General features: G+C 46.9%; 1 protein-coding gene across 1 annotated transcript in view; it reads left to right on the forward strand.

Annotated features, from left to right (window-relative positions):
• The first annotated feature begins 46 nt into the window (after positions 1 to 46).
• GARNL3 (GTPase activating Rap/RanGAP domain like 3) overlaps positions 47 to 15,052 on the forward strand; it is a 148,048-nt gene continuing 133,042 nt past the window's right edge. Inside the window, exon 1 of the mRNA XM_046643693.1 lies at positions 47 to 224. Coding sequence (XP_046499649.1) covers positions 133 to 224 — 92 coding nt within the window. The 5' untranslated portion in view covers positions 47 to 132. The remainder of the gene's footprint in view (positions 225 to 15,052) is intronic.

The raw sequence follows: 15,052 nt of genomic DNA on the forward strand, positions 1-15,052 counted from the left end.
GGCGGGACCTGGGCCCGGCAGGCCCGCGGGGCGGGGCGTGGGCTGCGGCGCGAGAGCCCAGCGGCCCGCCGAGCCCCGCCGAGGCCCGAGCCCACCCGAGCGCGCCCGAGCCCGCCGCCCCCGCCCGGGGCGATGGAGCCGGAGCCCGGCTGGGCGGCCGCTGCGCTCCTGCGGCAGAAGAGGGCGGCGCTGCGGCGCAGGGGGTGCAGCTTGGAGAGCCCCAGGTACCGCGGCCGGGGAGGGGTGCGGCGGGCGGGCCACGTGGGGGGTGGCAGTCTGAGGGGACCCAGGGTGGCGAGGCCGCGGCGCGGGGAGGGGTCGCTGGGGGGATCTTCGGCGATCGGGCGAGGAGCCTGGGCCGAGCGGCCGGGGCTCAAGGGGGACTGGGCCGCCCGAGCGGCAGGTGCAGGAGGGGGTCGCCTCCGAGAAGCACCTGGCGAGGGTCGGGGATCCAAACCCGAGGAGACGCCCCCAAGGCGCCGGTCCTGAGGCCGGCCCCGAGCAAAGCCGAGGCTCCTGGCGGATTCCGGGCTGTGGGCAACGTGCCCTGCCCGCCTCTTGTAAATGCTCAAGGACAAGGTCGGGAAATAGCCCCCCTGACGTCCAGGGGAGGTCTCCCTCCTCCGGGGAGCCTCTCTGCGGTGCCCCGGGACCCAGCCCAGCTCCGCCGCCCCATCCTCGCCCCGCAGGTAACGCGCACCTGCTGCCTCACGGCCCCGCCCATCCTGGCGCCCGGTGGTCCCCAACACGCGGGGCCCCTCCGACCCGCCGACGCTTGTCCTCTGCGGGGGTGCCCCGGCCCCTCCCCCTGGCCCCCCTGGGCCCCCTCCTTTGGCCTAGGGAACTCTCCTGAGATGTTCGGTTCCCTCTCCTCCCTGGAACCTGCCCCGCGGACACGCCTTCCCCCGCCTCTGCTCGGCCAGAGCCTTCCTTTGAGGGCACTCTCAACTTGGAGCGCCTGCTCCCTCTCCACCCTCGCTAAAGTCGGCCCTGCCGTTTCTCAGGCCCTGGGCCTCTTCTAGATGACTCCAGCAGCCTCCCAAACAGACTTCCCGTCTTTATTCTCTCACCTCTCAAGGCCACATCCTCGCTGGCCGCCGGAGGGGTCTCACCAGAACTGTCGGCTGTGCCCCTGCGCTGCCTGACCCCGCGCCCCAGGAGCTCTTCGTCTCCCACAGCAGTGAGGGGGGACGAGGAGAAAGACAGGGGTGGGACTCTAGCCCTCACTGAGACCGAAAAGGGGGTTCAAGCGCTAGGATAAAAACCAAACGAACCAGGACCCGTAATGTGAGGCGGGAGGCCCTTGCACCCCTCGCCTCACCCCTGGCGGTCCGGCAGTACTGGGTGAGAGTGTAACCATCATGAGGACAGGGACCATAGCTGTCCTGTTCACTGCTGTGTCCCTGGAGCCTGGTCAGGCCGGCCCATCACACACAGTTACCATCTGTTGAATGAATAAATTGCCTGACCAGCTGGTACTTCTTCCCTTATGCTGTGCTTTTTCTCATCTGTGCCTTTACTCATAGCATGCTCTTTTCTCTACTTAGAATAGTCTTTTCTTTACTCTTTGGGTAATGCCTACCCCTCCTCCTCTGGGAAGCCTACCCTGAACCCCGAGCTGAGACAGTCTATGCATCTATCTGCTATTCCACAGAGCATTGTGTGTAGCTCCCTGGGTAATGCGTCTCCCCCACTACACTGGAGAACACAGATATGGTCTCTGTCCTTTGATGCTTATGCTCTTGTTGCTGGAGTGTGAAGGATGAGAAGAAGTGTACCCAGAGATGAGGCCACGGCGGATCCCCCAGTCCCGAGGCAGAAGGTTCAGACCAGCCCCGTCCGATAGAACTTTCTGCGATGACTAGAGCATTCTGTAATCTCAGCTGTCTGACACCGTAGCCACTAGCCACCTGTGGCCGTTCAGCACTTCAAATGTGGCTTGAAATGTGTGCACTTTAAATGTGGCAACTAAGGAACTGAGCTTTTATGTTTAACTTTAATTAATTTAAATTTAAATAGCCACGTATGACTAATATTTATAATATTGGACAGCGCCCGTTTAGAAAGTTTTTGTCTTCCTCCAAATTCTCACTTTTACCATCCGCTCCTTTGTCTTCATGACCTTACTCCTGGAAGACTAACTGACTTCTTGGCCTCCAGAGGTTTTTTTCTCTATTTAACACTCCATGATATTTTCTTATAAACTTTACAAATAATGCGTGCCATTTTTCTGATTTTAAAATAATTTACTTGTTGGAGGACAATTTATTTAACCCGTCCTTTTTTATTCTATATGGAATTTATGACCAGTTGTTCACTCTTACAAACGGCAGGCTGAGTCCATGTGCTTTAGTCTGTGTATGTAGAGGTAATCATTTTCTTGCGATAAGTTCATAGAAGTGATGGAAATTATTGGATCCAAGAAAATGAACATTTTAAAGGCTTTTGGAGCATAATGCCAAATTGCCCACCAGGAAGTTGTCCCAGTTTACAGTTCCCCCACAGCATATAAATGTACTTTTTTTCTCATCCTCAACGCTAGGCATTATCATTTATAAATATTTGCCAAAGTGGTACCTTGTTTTAATTTGAATTAAACTTTGTTTAGTAGTGAGGCAAACTTTTTTCTCATATTTATTCATAATATATGTTTCTTTTTTTAAATTTAAAAAAATTTTTAAATTTTATTGAGGTCATATTGGCTTCTAACATGGTGTAAATTTCAGGTGTACATTACTGTGTATCACTTTCTATACAGACTGTATCGGGTTCACCAATAGCGTAGTTTTTATCCATCACCATACATATGCGCCCCTTTACCCTTTCCACCCTCCTCCCACTCTCTTCTCCTCCGGTACCCACCAATCTGTTCCACTTATCTGTTTGTTTATTTATCTGCCATGATATGAGTGTGTATTTCTTTTTTCAATGAAATACATATGCATGTACTTTGTCTGTTTTTCCTTTTTTCTTTTCCTTATTGAATTGAAGCACTTTTTATTTATTAAGGGAATCGATTGTTTTGGTCAAATATGTAGCAAGTATTCTTCACAGCTCATTATTTGCCTTTTAACTTTCTTTATGGTGTTTTTTTGATAAAGTTTTTATTATTATTGTTTTTTTTTAATTTTGTCAAATCTACTAATTTATTCTTCCTGTTTATGCTTATTTAAAAAAGACTTCCCTAACTTGAAGCGAATAAATGTTCATCTCCAGTTCTCCTATTGTTTTTATTGCTTAAAAAAAAAGATCACCTCTTTAAACCGTTAATCCAAATGATCTCACTTTTGAGTGAGACTATTAAGAGCTGTCTTGTATTGGGCTGATATAATGAGCTCTTAGGGCCAACAGGAGAAGGGTCACCTGTGAAACATCTTAACCATACAGGTGTCTGTGGGTCCCTACCCTAGGCCTGTTGTTCTAGGAAGCCCAGGGTGGTAATGGGGTGTGCAGAATGCTCAGAAAGCTCTGCAGGTGATTCTGATGGATGGCCAGGGCGTGAGACGCTCCAGCTCATTTGTGGACATGTTGCCAGGTTGGCCTCCCTTTCTCCAGAGTCCTCAGTCACTTCTCATTTCCTATTGTATCAAGTTGAAATGCCACTGCCTCATGTTTAGGGCCTTTCAGAATCTGGTTTGACCATATCTGCTCAATCATCTTGTTGACATCAGGAAAAAAGAAAGGCATTACTTTCAGGATGGCAACTGTCTTTGCTAAATATCCCCATGTCGGCTCTGGTAACTGGCGGGCAGACACAGCACCTAATGAATGTGAAGGAGCAGGGAGTGGCCCGGGCGTTAGGCATCTGGGCTGGTGGCAGTGAGAAGGGCTAGCTGAGAAACCAGGAGGCCGTAGGGCAGAACACTAATGCTGTTAATCCGCTTGCCCTAGATGTGTTTGTCCTCGTACTGTAGGAAGGCGTATCAGACAGTGTTCAAGAACACGGGCTTTGGAGTGAGGCAGACCTGGGTTCCAGTGTCTGGCCTTCCCCTTGTTGTGTGTGTGGGCTTGGACAAGTTGCTTAACCGCTCGGAGCCTTGGTTAACTCATTTGTAAAATGACAGTGACACTCATCTGACAATATTGATGTGAGCTTGAAATGAACTAATTTATACAAAGTGCTGAAAACAGTATCTGGCACAAAGTATCACTAAATGGTAACTGTTAAGGACAAAAATGATTAACAGTGATAGGGAAGTTTTCAACCTTTCCCCTCCCTTGCCTGATTAAAATTCTGGCTTTGCCCATTCAATTTTTCCTCCCCCTCCTGCCCTCAGAGCAAGGTCCTGCCTTTTTTGCATTTTTGAGCTGCAGATTTAGGAAGAGAGGGATTGAGAAGAAGGACAATGTGTACATGGGACTCTGGTTAGGACTGCCTGAGAAAAACTTTCAGGGGGCGTTCACCAGTGAGAGGTGCAGAAACACCTCCTTTGTATGAGGGAGCCTCATAGGTTTCCCTGTTTCTGTGGCTCTCAGATTTATTTTAGGAAATGTATCCGTTATCTTTTGTAACTTCGCAGTGATCAAGAAATGCAGTTAATGAACCTGAGTTATTTTAAATTACTCCTCTGTTGTGAGCTGTGTTACTTGGGCTCCAGCACTTTGTGGAGCCGAACCACACATGAGCCACAGCATGAACAGTGTCACATTCTAGAATTGAATTTGCAAGGCGAATCCTAAAGATCGGAGAATCTCAGCATCGAGCGGAACTTTAGACATCACTTAGGTCACCCTCTCAGTGGTTCTCAAAGTGTGGTCCCTGGACGAGCTGCATTAGCATTACCTGGGAACTTGTTAGAAATGCACTTTCGTAAGCTCAACCCCAGATTTACTCAATCAGAATCGTTGGGCGTGGGGCTCAGGAAACTGTTTGAGAGCCACTGCTCTCTAGTCTAATACGATGGTTCAACCTAACGTGTATGAGAATCACGGGGGGCAGGGGGCTTCTTAGAAGTTTCCTAGGCTCCACCCTCAGAGATTCTGATTCACGAGGTCAGGGTGGGGCTGTGAATTGTAGTTCTAACAGACTCACAAGTAATGCCAGGACCGCTGGCCCAGGGACATACTTTGAAAATCACTCCTCTAGGGTGATGCTGGAAACATTTCTACAACAACCGTTCCAGCTGGTCCTCCAGCCTCTGCTTATCCCGTCTCAGGTCAGGAGGCCACTACTGCAAGCCTTTTTATTATTGAGCAGCTCTGTTATCTTTCCCTAGTAGGGAAGTCAAAGCTTGCCTCGTTATTCTTGCCACCCCATCGTTCATGATTCTGCTTTCATAGCCACTTGCAGTGGCAATGCTTGTGGTTCTCATTCCAGGTGAAAAGTGGTGGCTTGGATTATGGGGTGTCGACTGAGTGGTCAAGTGGTTCTTCCTCCTGGCTACCCAGTTGTAATCACCATTGATCAGTTTTCAGCTATCAGCGAGCCTGGTATTACATCACATCTTTTCTGATTGTGCCTTACCAGTTGTGTGTGTGTGTGTGTTTTAAGATTATCAAAGGCTATGAATGACAAACAAAGGAGAATTATTCGTTCATGCAATCACACAATGCTGAGGTAGACCAAGCTTTGGGAGAGGATAGATCCAGGTGCTCAAATAATGTCATTAGTAGTCTTTCTTCATTCTCTGGATTGTCTTTATTCTCAACGTGTTTCCTCATGGAGGCAAAGAAAGTTAACTATTCCAGGCTTACTTTCTACCAGTGTACAATCACAGCAGAAAGAGAGTGCCTCTTTCTCTGCTTCTAGAGCCTGTCCCAGGCTTGACATTCGTTGGATTTCTCGGGTTCTATGCTTATCCCTGAACCGACCATTTTGGCCAGAGGGGAGTAAAGCATGCTAATTGGCTGAGCCTGGAACTGAGGGGTTAGATCACTTCCATCCATAGAGACCAAGAGGTAGTGATTACCCAAAAGAAAAATCACAGTGCTATTACCAGAAGAAAGGGAATGGGTATTGGGTTGGCCAAAAAAAAAAGTGCCATTCCACCTGGGAAGCTTTCCAAAATACAGATACCCAGATGCCACTCCAGAGTCACAGAAATGGGGTTTCTGTATTTTTCGGTTCTCATTGTAAAAGACTCCCTTAGTTGAGTGGTTAAATTATGCTGGCTAAGTTTAGCCACCGTGGGTACAGAGCCCTGCATAGACAGAAGATTTTGAATTACAAATGGAAAGCATATTTTGTACTTTCCCAAATATTGCTTCCTAGATAGTGGCTTCCTTATTAGTAATGCATATAACCCTCGCCTTGTGAGAACAAGTCTGATGCCAAGACAAATGCTTTCTTGTTCCTGAAGATGGCTTTCCCCGCCAAGTAGCATCAGAAAAGAACAATTCTCCATTATGCATTGGGTGTCTTCTTTTCTTCTTCCCTGTGTTTCTCTAACTCTTGGATTCTTAGATTGTTTTTCTTTTTTTTCCAGCAGACTTTTGTTTTTCCAGGTAGTTTTGGAAACAGATATTTAAATATGAGCTGTTTTCCTCATCTTCATTCCTCCATATTTATATCGTGATTCATTTTGTTTGCGTCGGGCCCTTAAGTATTTAATCACAAATAAATCTGCTGCTGTCAGTTTTCTTTGGGAAAAACAGCAGTCTTCCTGGGAAAGACTATTAAGGGCTGTCTTGTGTTGGGCTGACATAATGGGCTCTTAGGGCCAAGAGAAGAAAATTAATTTTCATATTATGTCTGTTCTCTTAAGAGAAGGAAAAAAACAGCCTTTATTATTCGCTAAGAATTTAAGTTAATGCCAACCAGCTTCCTTTCTTGGAGGAAGACAATAGTCAAATTAGTTTTGCTTTAGAAGGTTAATATGAGAAATTATATTTGGTTGTCTGGTTTCCAGAGTTGAAGATCTGAGCAGAGATGAAGTCTGACAAACAATGCTGTAGGAAAATTATAAGAGATTTGGCTTATACAGCAAGACTCGTGCTGGTTTTCCTGGGGGAAAAGAATTCTAAAGCAGCACGCAAGTGCAGAGATGTGGCAAAATAGGAACCACACATCTGATTGTCTCTAGAGCTAGGATCTCAGAGGCCAGTAAGCAAATATGAGCTAGCAAGGAGTTGTGACTGCCCAAGGAGGCATGTGTGGATGGCTGTTCGTTGTAGGCTTGCTCATAAAAGTATTTTTGAAGAAGTCCATCAGTAGTATATTGATACAATACTAATCATTCTATTAAACAGATTGATGCCAACCTGTTTTTCTGACTTAGAAAGTTCTAGAATGTCCGTATATGTTAAGTGAAAAGAAACAAGTGTCTGCTTCTGGTAATAGCAAGCGTGTCGAATTACATATGGAATTTTAAATTTTCTACTAGCCATATTTTAAAAAGTAAAAAGAAGCAGGTGAAATATTTTTAATAGTTTATTTTAACTCATTATCTCCAAAATATTATCATTTTAACATGAAATCAGTATTAAAAATAATTAAGATAATTTACTTTTTTTTTCCGTACTGCCTCTGAACTCGGGTGTGTTTTTTACACATACAGCGTCTCAGTTCAGACCAGCCCCATCTTAAGTGCTCAGTAGCCACATGTGGTGTGGCTGCTCTGCTGGATGGTGTGGCTATGGACCCTCCGGTAGGAAATGTTTGAAGGAATGCATCAAGGCTTTTGTTTTGTTCTTTAATGTGACTATGAGTCACAGTGAAATAGGGAAAGGTGAAAACTTTGTGGGGAAAAAGGGGTACCAGGAGACTTTAGGAAAAGGGAGTCAAAAAATAAACGTTCTTAGTCGGGAAGGATGACTAGCTATGATTTGATGGACTTTGGTTAACTATTCAAATAAATCCCAAGAAAAATTTAGTCTTGGAGACTTAAATGTGAAACCATTGTCGTAGATACATGATGTCCTTTTAATTTTTTTTATTTTGGGAAAATTAGTATAAACAAACAGTTTAAAAAAAAACAGAGGGCCGGCCCCATGGCCGAGTGGTTAGGGTCACATGCTCCACTTTGGTGGCCCAGGGTTTCGCCAGTTCAAATCCTGGGCGCGGACATGGCACTGCTCATCAGGCCATGCTGAGGCAGCGTCCCACATGCCACAACCAGAAGGACCCACAACTAAAAATACACAACTGTGTACCCAGGGGGCTTTGGGAGAAAAAGGAAAAATAAAATCTTTAAAAAAAAGACAGAAAGGAGAAATGCCTTTCTGTGTCAAGTGTTGCTGATAGGTCAAACAACAGTAAGAACTAAGACTTGACCGCTGGGTTTCCCACCACGTGGGTCACTGGTAGACTTTGACAAGAGCTGTTTCTTGGAACAGTGAGGTTGCAGGTCTCACAGGACTGGCTTCAGGAGATGATGATAAGAGAGGAATTGGAAATGAGGAGTAGAGTCAACTCTTTGCAGGGGTGGAAGGGACGTGAGTGGAAACTTGTTAATTTTATTTGGTTTGGATGGGGATTTTTGCTTTTCTTTTATAAAGATGCTTATATAGTCGTGCATTGCTTTCCAACAGGGATGCATTCTGAGAAGCGTGTTGTAGGCAATTTGGTCGTTGTGTGAACATCATGGAGTGTACTCACTTACACAAACCTACATGGGATAGCCTGCTACACACCTAGGCTACATGGTACTAACCTTATGGGGCCACCGTCATATATGCAGCCCGTTGTTGACCAGAATGTCGTTATGCATCGCATGACCCTATCTGATGGGAATGAGCCAGTAAAGAGAAAAGACCTCAGTAGGGGGAGGGAGTGTCTTACTTGAGAAAGAGAAAATTCACAGAGGATGTCGTAGCTGCCTTCCCACATTTGAAAGGGTGTCATATGAAAAAGGAATTAGGTCCACTCTGTGGAAGGCCGCAGGCTAGGCCTCCAGTCACAGTGGGGTGAGGGATAATAAAACAGACTGGACCCAGTACAGGAAGCACATTCCAGCGCCAGTGCGCCCTAAGCTAGCAGGGCTCACTTCAAGATGCAGTGAAATTTTTATTACTGGAGGTGTTAAAGCATCTATAGGTTAGACTAGTATTTCTCAACTCTTTTGTGTTTTCAGCACACTTTTGGATACAAGAATTTTTGGTGGCACACTTGAAAAGACTCAAAACAGCATTCAGCAGGCCAGCGATAGTGCCAGCACAATCCTGCTCCAGCACAGCAGTGACCTGAGAAGCACCTGCCGTTAGTCTGCTGTTCTCCTGGTTGCACCTCTTTGCCGTGTGAGCAGAAATGCTTAGTGCTTTGAGCAAGCTCGCTTTTAGACTCAAAAGGCAAAATGTCCTGTGTATTCCCATAAAGGTACACAGTCCCTTTTGGTTGCCCCCTGGAGGTTATACCATCACACTCACCGGAAGAAAACTGTGCCCTACTCTCCGCTCTGCATAGGGTCACATGAACTGTTAAGCTCAAAATCCAGTCTGACAGACGTCACTATAAAAGGCCTATCAGTCAGTAATCTGTTGCAGACAACAGAATCCACTCTACTTAGCATAAGCAGAGCAGAATGCGATTGAATAGTGATACAGGGAATTATGTGCTTGTAAAGTCATGGGCAGGGCTGGAGAGCAGGCTCTAGTCTGAGCTCCCAGGAACAACTCTTAGCCCCAGAGCCCCGTGCTCTGCCGTGATCAGGAAAGCTGCTGCTTGATGACAAAAAGCTGATCCACAGATCCAGCGCTAACTAGAATCTCACTACCAACTCTGCTTTGATCCCAAAAGCTGCCCCTGCTGCTTCAGAAAGCTATAGGATCAAGAAGCTGCTGACTCCAGAACCACAACAGCTCTGTCATGATCCCCAAAAGTGAAGTGATGCCCAGCATCCTCTCTCTTAATCCTCCTGGCTCCATCCCAAATCAGAGTCCGTTGTGACTGCATCTGATTGGTGGAACCTAAATCATGTCCAGAACTCTAGACTGGAAAGGAGGTTAGGACGTTCACATTTCAGCTTTCCAACTTTTGCACACTGGAATGAGACTGAAATGGGTGTTGAGCCGGTCCTCCCACAGTCTCTGCCACAAACAGCATCTTTCTTCAATCACGGCAAAAATAAATTAGACACATTGATCAAATGTTCGTGGCAAACGAGCGAAGGTTCCTGTGCACAGGCATGCTGCTGCACACCTGGCACGCTGATCATGGAGCTGCTTTAGTGGGTGAGCAGGGAAAAGGGGGAAGCAAGCCTCTGATGGGTGCTTGAAGTGGACTTTCCAACCGTAAGTGGCAGTGACTCCGTAGTTTTAGCCCAAATGGCAGTTCGCACATAAATGCTTGTCCTGCATTTTATGACCAGAGAGAACAGTGTCCTTAGAAGAGCTGCCAGCCATTGAGTGTCTTCTCGTGTCAGTGCCATGCATCAGGCCTGGGTTGATGTTTTGCAGATGGATTGTCTCTGCTCCGTGCACTTGTCACAGTCCTCACAAAGCAGCTGCCTGTCAGAGATTGGCAAAGAAATTGAGCGGGTTCCACAGCGGTCTGACTGAAGCCACCAGTGACCTTGTTCAAGAAAGGCCAGCACAGCCTGACATAGTCTCCCTATTCCAAATGAATACTTTCCTCGTATTTTGGCATTCACGTGGTCACTTATTCATTCAACAAATATTTATTGAGCACTTCTGGGTGCTAGGCACTGGGGATACGCTGTGAACAAGACAGACGGAGTTGCTGCTGTCATGGAACATTCTAGCGGAAGGAGGCTGACGATGTACCAGTAAACAAATGCATAACTAGGATGACTTCGCTTGTGGTGCGTGCTATGGAGGAAGAAGCTTACAGGATAGGGAGTGACTGTGCGTGGTGGGGAGCAGTGTAGATTGGGGACAGAGGACATTTGTCTTCCTGCTGTGCCCAGCTCTGCAGGGGCTACTGCTCCCTTGGCTGCTGAGCCAGCTCTGACCCCAAAAGCTGATTTTGGTTTGAAGATAGGCAAGAATGATGATTTGTGTTTGGTTTAAGGTTGTTTTCAGTCAACAATCAGAGCAAGGAATAATGTACGAGAACAAGAATGAATGGCAGGGGGTGTGGCTCCCAGAAGTTTCCAGTGTTCCTCAGTGGTCAACAATCAATGCAGCCTGCACCAAGGGAGATATCGGCCACGTTGAAGGAGCCAGGACTGAGACCTGGTTGCTGCATTCAGGGGTCTACCTACCGGCATTGGAGACAGCACTTGTGCCCCAGTTGTGTTCTTCCGTGGTCTGTTTCTTGCTGCAACCCTGGGCCTCAGCAGACCTGGCCATGGCCACTGCGGCTGCTGGCCCCCATCTGGAGCTGCTAGATGCGTTCTTCTCAGTGACTGCTCTTGCCTTCTCGTGGCCATCAGCAGGGGGCTAACTGTGAAGCAGGCCACATTTCTCTTTACTCCCATCCCTTTAGACTCACAATATTAACACCCAAGGCACCCTGAGGGCTCGTGAGTCACAACATAAGACGAGATAACTGTAAGCTGTGTGCTCCTCAGTGCTGTCCTCAGTCCCATAACAAACCACGGGCATCCCCCAGCGCCCTGCACGGGAGATTCGCTGGCGGACACCCTCGTTTCCTCTCCTGTGGCCCCTCCCGTCCTGGACAGCAGCTCCACACTGGGAATCAGCCTCTTCCTGCCACATCTGGGAGTTTTATCCTAGAGCCTTGTGAAATCTGTCTATTGTATCATTTGATCTTTTGTTTCGAGCGAGTCCTTGTTCTCTCATTTTCTTGAGAGAACAAAGCTGTTGTAGTTTTCATCTGATCCTTTTTAAAAATCTTCTGATGGGGACTCTTCATCTGCCTTTGGCATGCGGTATTTCCTAGTCCTGTGCTAGCGTCTTCTTGCAGGTCCATCTTTGAATAGGAACAGTTCTGTCTGGGGCTGTGTCTGCCCATCAATGTACAGCGGATTCGCCTTGCGTCTCTTCCCCATTTCTCTGAGCAGCGGTGAGCCATCTCTTTTGGAGCTTGCTGGCCTTCCTGCTCTTTGGGAAGCGGGATGGGTGCAGAAGCAGTGGGAACGTGTCATCTGCTTTTACTCTCCGTGATGCTTGCCCTCCTGTCTGCAGAGTCCCCTGTGCCTGTGGTGTACGTGGCCCCATGGCAGGACTTCCCTTGAATTTTCACACCCCCCCCCCTTTTGGGGCAAATAGGCCCCTCCAAAGAGAGGCTGCGTTGGTGTGATTTCCTATGACTCATGGGCCTTCTTTTGGTGGGTCCCTGTGTACTTTTGGTTACTATCTTTCAAGAAGTTCAAATGGCTCCTAAGATATACTTTTCCTTCTCTCCTTCAGCCTTTCCTCCGATTAGGCCACCGCTTCTTATGAGAAAGCTAGGGCAGTTAAAAACAAAAAAGAAGAAGAAACAACAGCTTCTGCCCAAGCCTGCCCATGCTTCCACTTCCCACCCCTCCAAAGCGGGCCTTGTCAGGTCGTTAGAATATTCTGGCTTCTTCCCGCACGTTCCAGGAGACAGGGAGAACTCAATATTCACTTTCAGTTTATCCACCTTTATTGTATACAGCAGATTTTCAGAGTTACAGCATGAAGTTTGGCCCTTCTCTTGTTTCAGTAAGTTTTCTTCTATATATTGGGCTATTTTTACTTATTTCCATGGGCTCCAAGGAGTTATGCAAATGAGCATTTACTCTGCCATCTTTCCAAGAAGTTCTTCAACTGCTAACTATTTTAAATGGTGAGACAAAGATAAAATATGTCAGAAGATTAAGAGGAACGCACATTTTTTTAAATTAGAAAGTTAAGACTAGAAAGATAACAGAAATGAGTAAAAGGATTAAAATTAACAGTGATGAGACAGAATCTGAACAGTTAGAAAATGAAGCTAAAGAATTAGATGAAAGTATTAAAAAAGAACTCAGAAACTCTAAGGGTAAAATTTTGGAAAAAAGATAAAATTAAATGGTGGGAAAGGTTGAAAAGAACTAGCATTTAAACGTTTTTAACAAAATCTTAAATATTAAAAGGGCTAGAAAATAACATGCTAAGACAACAAAATAGTTTTTAAAGATTAAAATAAACAAAGACTATAAGCGACATACAAGGTTATCTCATTCTGTGATATCCACCAGGTACATTAGAATGTACCTGTATTTACTGATGTAGAAAGATGGCCAAGACGATGGTTTAGGTAGAAAGCAAGTCTCAGAACATTGTGTAGTCTATGTACGTATGTCACATAAAGGTTTGCAGACAAGTAGAGAAAGGAGTGGAAGGAACCGTGCCAAACGGTTAACTGGAAGAGGAAAGGGAGTGGAGGCGAGAATGTCGTGGACACCGTCAGATCCCCTCACCATTTCTCCCCTCCACTCTTCAGTGCACTTTGCTCCAACGCCCACCCTGGTGAGGCCTCTTGTTCGGTGGGCCGCCTTGCTTTGTCCACAGGTGCAGAGAGCTCCAAGTACCTGGGAGCTTCCATCCCCCACCCCCACCCCGTGGCCCTCAGCTCCTCGTCTCGGGTGGGGCAGCTCTGAAACGTAATCTACCTCCAGCAGCACTGTCCAAAATAGAAGGCAAGCTGCACATGTGATTTTACACTTTCCAGTAGCCACATTAAACTGAACTCGAATCTATTTTCTCTTCAACATGTACTCAGTATAAAAATCATTAATGAGATGGTCTACATCCTTTTTCACTGGTACTGAGTCCTCAAAGTCTGGTGTGCATTTACACTTACACACCTCACTTTTCCTGCCCACGTTTCAGTTGCTTAGCCGTCCCAGGTGGCGAGTTGCTACCACGTGCAACAGCCCGGCTTCACTCGAGCTGCAGCTATCCTTTCACAGGACTTTGCCTGAAAATGAACCCTCACACCTCTGTCCTGCTTCCTCCACTTTCTTACCGGTTTCTTTCAGGAGAACTTTCTCTTTTTTTTTTAACTTGCATGATTAAGAAAGGAGTGCTTTCTTAATAAATTTTTTGTATACAAGTATTCTTTTCATAATTTAAAAAATCTAGGGGTTCGGAAGAAAATGCATCTCTCGTTCAGAAGCCCTGCTTTGTTGCTCCTTTGTATGTTTATTGCTGAGGCAGCCATACACACCAGTGACACGGGTTTCAGAAGACTTGGGGTTCCACTGAGTGAAGAACTGATAATATCCAGGACCCTGGCTTCCTGCTATTTGCCATACAGGGAAGGCTGGAGCCTTTCACGTCTGTCTGGTCGCTGCCCAGATAAGTGGCCTGAAGCCAGCCTCTGGTTAGATTATCTGGAAGTCTGGGCCAGGTATCCAGCATGTGGCTTCTCAGGCCCAGGAAACATGAGGGGGAGCCGGGTCATCACTTCTAGAGGCGGAATGCCAGGAGGATCTGACCAGAGTGACCTGTTTTCTTTGTTAGCATGCCTGCAGCCGAACTGATAGGGCAGTAGCAGCTGGGGAGTGGGCAGTGCCTGTCTGGCTCCAGCCCCCAGGCCGTATGGAGTGGCTCTCCTGGCGTCCACCCCCGCAGCAGGACCGTGGTTGCCCATGCGGACGCCTCTGCCTCCTTGATGATGCTGCCCCCAACCACTAGGCCTTTTGTCTTCTGCCTTGTCACGCTCTTTATTAAGAAGACATTAGAAAGAGTCCCTTTTGACCAAAGTGTTTTCTAAGATTGCTTTTTATTTTTACTTTTCCATTTCCAAGTAATTGGATTTTGTTTGCTTGTTTGTCTGTCACTCGAGGTAGAGGTGAGTGAAGAACACTGCTAATTGGCTCAGAAAAGAATTCCAATCAGAAGCAGCAGGGAGGCCCAAGAGAGCAGCCCTTCATCCCAGAGCCCCTGCCCCACCTTCCTCGTTGTGTCCTCGGAGAAAGCAGCACGCAGGTCTTGGGAGTGCCTTTCTCCGTTTCTTCCCGTGAACAATCCGTTTATTAATTCAGCAAGCGTTTACTGCTTCGATACCCTGTGCCATTACAGACTCTTTTTGTCTACAATGTTGTTGCCAATGTAGGCCCTTTTTATGGCTTTTCTTGGATATTTTAATTGGACATGAGGAGATAAACCAAGCTCTTCTGGCCTAGCACAGTGACGGCCGTGAGGCCACCAGTTATTCTCTAAAAGCACTCTAGACCTAGCTCGCCCTTACTGAGTGACTGTTGCCTTTTTCTGAACAAGGTTGTGATGGTTTCAATGCTCA

This window comes from Equus quagga, chromosome 1, assembly GCF_021613505.1.
Source record: "Equus quagga isolate Etosha38 chromosome 1, UCLA_HA_Equagga_1.0, whole genome shotgun sequence".
NCBI lineage: Eukaryota > Metazoa > Chordata > Mammalia > Perissodactyla > Equidae > Equus > Equus quagga.